At 32.8% G+C, this 6383-nt stretch overlaps 1 protein-coding gene across 1 annotated transcript; it reads right to left on the bottom strand.

Moving 5' to 3' along the window:
* Positions 1-338: 338 nt before the first annotated feature.
* On the bottom strand, positions 339-6099 carry LOC106714285 (polycomb protein Asx). The gene is made up of 7 exons (XM_014507288.2): positions 3858-6099; positions 2799-2867; positions 2602-2675; positions 1953-2374; positions 1589-1808; positions 1155-1265; positions 339-974 (listed from the first exon to the last, which is right to left on the bottom strand). Exons 1-7 carry the CDS (start codon positions 5833-5835, stop codon positions 828-830), a joined length of 3021 nt encoding a protein of 1006 aa, XP_014362774.2. The 5' UTR covers positions 5836-6099; the 3' UTR covers positions 339-827.
* Positions 6100-6383: the final 284 nt, after the last annotated feature.

The raw sequence follows: 6383 nt of genomic DNA, 5'->3' as shown, positions 1-6383 counted from the left end.
TATAAATTATAAATGATTGTGTTGTGATAAAAATATAATGGCATTAATGATATAATTAGCTTACTATGTACTCTTAACAACACTCTATTAGTCTTAATTTAAAACATGAATAATGGAAAATTTTACACTGTCACAAACTCCCCTTACTCTAAAAAACAACACTATGATATAACTAAATGAAACTGTCATACAGATAATGGATATGAAAATAGGCAACTTGTGCAACATATTTAATGTTATTTGTATAAATTTCTGAATATGACGTTTATATATGGTAAAACATTAACATTTTTAATTTCATATGTATTTGAAATGTGAATCGAATAAATTGTGTATTGTTATAAAGACAAAAATTATTATTCTGTGTAAATATATAATCTATAGTCGACTATGTATTCGTTATATATCATTCGCTACACTAGTAACCTTTGTGTTGTGCTATATTTCTATAGAAATGACTGACAGTTTTTTCTTTACATACTACTATATACATTAATGCAATTTAAATAAGCTTTATTAAGAAGTTTTAATAGAATCATTGTCCAAGACCGATTTGAGCAGATAATTTAAAACTTAAAGACAGAAGTACTTATAAAATTACTTGGAAACAGATAGCACCACCATCCTTAGTTCGTGATTCGTTCTTCCAAAAATGTCGCGGTCCATTCATACTTTTGTTTTTGTAACACTGTTCACATTCACATATGACGTAATATATTGATACACTTTGCACAGTTTACACTTAACAGCATGAAGCAGTCTTCCACTATACAGAAGATTTAGTAGAGTAGTATAGAATAGTAGTCAGTTCGAGCATTGTGTATGGGTCAGCGTATGAGACACGTGAGGCATAGCTCAGCGGAGCCAATGCAGTCGTCGTGGCAGAAAGCGCCACACTTCTTGCACAGTATCATGGCTCGCAAGTTGCACACACAAGCATCCTCAGCGCCGACACTGCGACATCTCGCTACATTCTAAAACAAACGCACTTTAGTTATTTTCTACTATCAGTATACATTATTAACTGTCATACTCTAATCACTCAACTTCATCCCTTAGTGTAAATTTTACACTAAAGGGCAGTCTAATTAACCATAAACTTTCAGACTTGTGAGTCTTCTTAAACAGTCGCAGTAAAAGGTAAGGTCACTTACAACATTCGTGTTTAAATTTGACGGCGGCGCACTGGACGCTCTAGGTATCACGTTAGGGGTTCTTTGTACTAGGATATATTGCCCCATGTTATTTGAGCGATTTTCATTCACCTGAAACAGTGTCATTTGTTTCCAATAGGCAAAAACATTTTGCTTATTGGCAGCAACCTGTATGACAAGGTATCAATAGATATATAGATATCATTGTTAAGTATTTCGAACCCCGTTAACATATTTGCGGATCTAGATTCCATAAATTCCATATATTCATTACTTAAAGGGAAGCCAGGAAAAATAAATTAGTAAATTATTTTTTAAATTGTTTGAGTAATAATAATAACATTTAAAAAAATCATGAAATAATGATTATTTTGATTTAAAACATTTGAGTAATTAAAGAAATAATTACATATGTTTATAGAAAACGACTATACCTCAGTATGTGGTACGATGGGGGGCGGCAGCTGTCGCACCATGACAGGCGGGGGAGGCGGGCGCGGCGCACGCGGCTGCCGGCTGAGCAGGGCCGGCGGCGGCCGCAGCTGGCCACGTAGGGCATCTCGGTTAGGGCTGTTCTGTATCACCGCCTGACAGATCTGGTAGCTGCGCTCCAAGTTCACTGCGCCCGGAGGCACCTTGTTAGAACTGCGGCTTCTGGAATATTGAGATATATTACTGATTTACTTCTTAATAAAATATAAATAGTTTTAGTAGCCATACTAGGTAACGAAAATATTTAACAAAAAGACATTAAAGCAACATTTACATTTAAATGTGTGTACAAATATACATACACACCTGTTGGATTCTTTTCCGGATTTAGATTTTTTCCCAGTAGTTCTAACACTTTGTGTAACCGTAGTAGAATTAATGGTTGGATTACATACAGTTGAACTGGAAACAATGCTATTAGCAGGCTCAGTTTCTTGCTTTAAATCCTTCATGGAGTGACAACTTTCTGATGAGTTTGATGACTCCATGTTAAAATTTGCATCTCTTTCTTCTTTGTACATAGAATTTTCATCATTCATATTCATATCTTCCATACTTGCTTTTGAATCTTCACTAACGTATTTTGAATTTTCATTGTTAACACAAGAAAAATTGTGCAGTGTCATAATATTTTCAGTATTAGTCCAATCATTTTCATTTTTCCATGACACAGCTGAGTTTTTTGGTTTTGCAGGATCCTGCATGTTGTCATCAGGGTATGATACCATCTGTTAAATTGTGATTTATAAATATTATAGAAATTTGAAATCATTGACAGCCAATCCCAATAATCAATCTGAAGATTAATTACTGATACATCAGGTTTTTTGTTGTATATATTTGTAGCAAATGGATTAAAAAATTAACTAAAAATCTTAGCCGAACATAAATAGTTCGAGATCGATAATTGGGTTTCGCCTTAAAAAAAAACAAGAGATTTAAACAATCTACTTACAGTAGAATTTGTCACTTCCATCATTGGTATTGATGGATTTTGATTCATTGGCATAGTTACAACAGCTGTTACATCTGTAAATTACCCAAATATATTTAACTACTCAAGGACAATATCTGCTACAATAGAAATATATTTTTAATGAACTACCCACACATGTCAAAATATTTTTGTACAAATTATTAATGTTGGCTTACTTGTTTCATTCATGTATGAAGACAGTTCCATTAAATTAGGATGTGGAGTATACTTGTTTTCCTCATTTTCTGTAAAAAAAAGGGTCTTCAAAAATATTTACATTTAAGAAAGTTGCAGTTAATTTAAAAATAATAAACCATATGACAGTACAATTATTATACCTCGTTCTTTATATAGTTTGTTTTGATGTCAACGTAAGATTTTCCTCTATTGGAACTAAATTTATGTTCGTTTTATAATAGTGATAATAAGTTAGTGATAATAAACGTTTACATAATGTACATAACTAGGTTATGTACATTACAACATTTACATATGGAAGAGGCGAGAGAGGTGTGTCAGGACGGTGCCAAATGGAAATCCATGATCTCTGCCCACCCCTCTGGATTACAAGCATGAGTTGTGTTGTTGTTTCTTGTTGTTTTTGCTCATAAACCCTTAAATGACATAAACAACTGCAATAATTAACAGTTTGTCTTGTAAACAAGAATTTGTGAATGGGGACATATTTATTGTTTTTTTTTTCTTTTCAAAAATTTATAATGTACATATGATTTTTTACTTCTTTTATGTGTTTTACTAAAGTAGAATTTTAAATACAAAATACATTTAAAGTGATATGTAACAAAGAACACAACCTTTTATACACTTAAGTGGATTCAAATTTCTTACAAGATTTTGTGCCTTTCTAACGAGATTATAAACAAATGCTTATTTAAATGTTTGAACCCTATCCCAATTACTATAGGAATTTGGGATCTCATGAGATCATAGTAGAATTTACAAAAATTGGAGTTTTAGTGCAAATCTATGATTAAATGTATTGCATAAATTATGTATCTAGGATGATTTAATTGAGACAGGAAACTCATTGTGACTATACCCAATATCAGTGTTTTTAACCTAACTTTAACCCACATTACCAAAATTGACACATTAAGTGCCACCAACCCATTTTATTACTTCACTTTCATACAAAAAAATGTAGTGGCATGAAATGTGTTAATATCATCATATTACTTATCATAAAGCTAATTAAGTTTTTAAGTTTCACTTACGTGGAGTTAAAATGGAAAGGCCTCCTGTCTCCATTATAAATGATTCTGCATCTTTGAAGTGCTCATCATAATATGATGTTATATTCTCATCAGATCTATTTTTATCTTCATGTTTAATTTCATCGTTCACTTTATTTTGTTCATCGTTGTTAGTTGCTGCACTCTGACATTCCATATCTTTAACAGATTCTATATTTTGTTGAGGCTCTTCAATACTGTTAATAGGCACATTATTGCATGGAGATTCTTTTTGTGTATTAAAGTCTTCTTTATCAATTTCCTGGTAAGATTCAGTTGCAATTTCATCCTGATTTTCATCTGTATTCTTATCCTTGTTTCCGTTTATACTAGCAGATGTGCGTTCTACATCTTCTATAGTACTTTCACATTCGTTTTCATTTTGATTAGACTCATTTACAATTGAAACATTATTTATGTGACTTCCTATTTTCAAACTGGACATGGATGAAATACTTCTTTCGTCATATTCATAAGCAGAAGTTGTAGCCTTACTATCTTCACTGTTAGTATCAACATTGTCATGACATGTTGGTTCATTTGCATCAATTGTTTCACTGTCTGAGCAGTTGCTACTTGGCTGTTCTGCATCCCGTGTCAGGAAATTGGAATTATCAGTAGCATAATCATCTTCATACCTAATTCTTTTACTGAACCTGTAATCACCATTGTCGCTACTCAATCTTTTAGTAGGTTCAGCATAGATAGTATCTGAATCAGTTGCTTTATCTTCTTCACAATCTTTAGAAATGCTAGATTCCTCTATAGTAACCACACTTATGTCCAATTCTTGCTTTAGTTCATTGCGTTCAGATTCTTCAGTTAGTAACAAAGGATCCACGGGCGTTGAATCTTCTATTCTAGGAGCAGAAGATGAATCTGAGAAAGTGAAATCTAATTGACAGTCAACATATCCTTGGTTATTATTTTTCAAATGTTTAAGAGGGAGTAGGTCTGGTACTGGTACTGTAGATTTTGACCCAACAATGACTGCTTCATCAACTGTATCTTCCACTTTTGCAGAGGACCTTGTCACTGCACCTACAGACCTCATTTTTTTACTGGTACTTGATGATTTACTTTTCTTAATTTTTGGTACAGTACTGCTACTAGTTATTGAAGCTGTAGGTCGTAGTTTTATGGTTGTTTTCAAAGATGGTCTTTCTGAATTGAGATTTATTGAAGATTTTTCTTTTCGAGATTTTTCTCCCCAAAATGGTTCAAAATGTTTTAATTTCCATGGATCAATCTTGCTTTTCTCTTTTTCAGCTTCAGTTTTCATTTTCTGTTGATTTTCTGGTGTAAACTCTCCACCCGATAGGCAGTCTTGCCATTCCAAGCAAGCTCTTGCAAAGAACTCATTATTTAGACTAGATGAACTTAATCTTCCTGAAGTACTTGGTCTATCAACACTTGGCAGCAATTGACCTAGCTTATATTGGTATAATGGTGGTAAAAGAGAGAATGTGTGCTTATTTAATAATGCCCTTATATTAGTGTTTACTAATATAGAGTCAGGTGTTTCTAAGTCAATACAGCCTTCCCTAGTTTGCTGTAATTGTGCAGCAGTTGACAACTTCTTTCCACTTCTTTTCCTTGGCTTAATGCAAAAACCGGGTATGCTCGCTAAAACTTCGCGCATAGTAGACGGTCTATTAGAATTAGTATTTGTGTCAGTGTACGATGTCGCCGCTGTCCATTCGCGACTTTCTGGCGGTGGAGGTGGAGGCAGAGGCTTAACTATTATCCTGGGAAGGGGTCGAGAATGATTAGAGCTCTTTTTTCTCCTTTTTGATTGTTTTCTTGAGGAATGTTTACTGGATTTCTCACCATCTTGCGGTATTCGAATGACAGAAAATTGTTCGTTATTATTGCAAGTCAAATATTTACTTTCAGAAGAATTATCGGAATAATCCATGCTGTTCTCAGCCTGATTCAAAGGCGATACGTCTAATTCCATGTCGCTAAAGTATTGTACTTAGTAATCTATCACATGTAACATAAAATACCAGTTATAAATTCAACGTAGAACTATAGCAGCCGACAAATATTATTTCAACCCATAATGAACAAGTTCACAATCCTTTTAAGTTTTTAATATTGTTTATCATATTTCGACGATGTGTAGTGTTTAATCATCACTTATTTCAAACAAGTCAAGGTTGAAGAGCATTACATTCATCGTTTTTCACAACAGAATAGCAAAAATCAAAATGTCACAACAACGCAGAAAATGGATACCGTTACGTTCCAATTTATTAAAACTTTTTTTTAACATATATTAATTAACTATGATTACAAAAATAAAAACAATTTTCCTTAGTACGTAAATAAAATTAATAGTTTCTATTATAAAAAATGATAATGTAAATACAAAGCATAGGAATTGCTAATGTTAAAAGCGGGTTTTAAAATGCAACCAATTTACAAGTCTACAAAACGATAGGATATTTAAATCTTAAGTACTAAATTGAAGTTAAAATTTACCGTACAAACTTTTAAAAGGTC

The sequence above is a fragment of the Papilio machaon genome, chromosome 1, assembly GCF_912999745.1.
Source record: "Papilio machaon chromosome 1, ilPapMach1.1, whole genome shotgun sequence".
In the NCBI taxonomy this organism is placed as follows: Eukaryota; Metazoa; Arthropoda; class Insecta; order Lepidoptera; family Papilionidae; genus Papilio; species Papilio machaon.
This window is presented reverse-complemented; position numbering and strand designations above follow the sequence as displayed.

What these genes read in the sequence shown, in the direction of transcription:
- LOC106714285 (XM_014507288.2), bottom strand. Translation starts at nt 5,835, where the DNA reads ATGGAATTAGACGTATCGCCTTTGAATCAGGCTGAGAACAGCATGGAT. An exon ending in TGGAAGTGACAAATTCTACT is followed by an intron (nt 2,375 to 2,601) that starts GTAAGTAGATTG and finishes ACAATTTAACAG; the next exon opens with ATGGTATCATACCCTGATGA. An exon ending in CAAATTTAAACACGAATGTT is followed by an intron (nt 975 to 1,154) that starts GTAAGTGACCTT and finishes CGTTTGTTTTAG; the next exon opens with AATGTAGCGAGATGTCGCAG.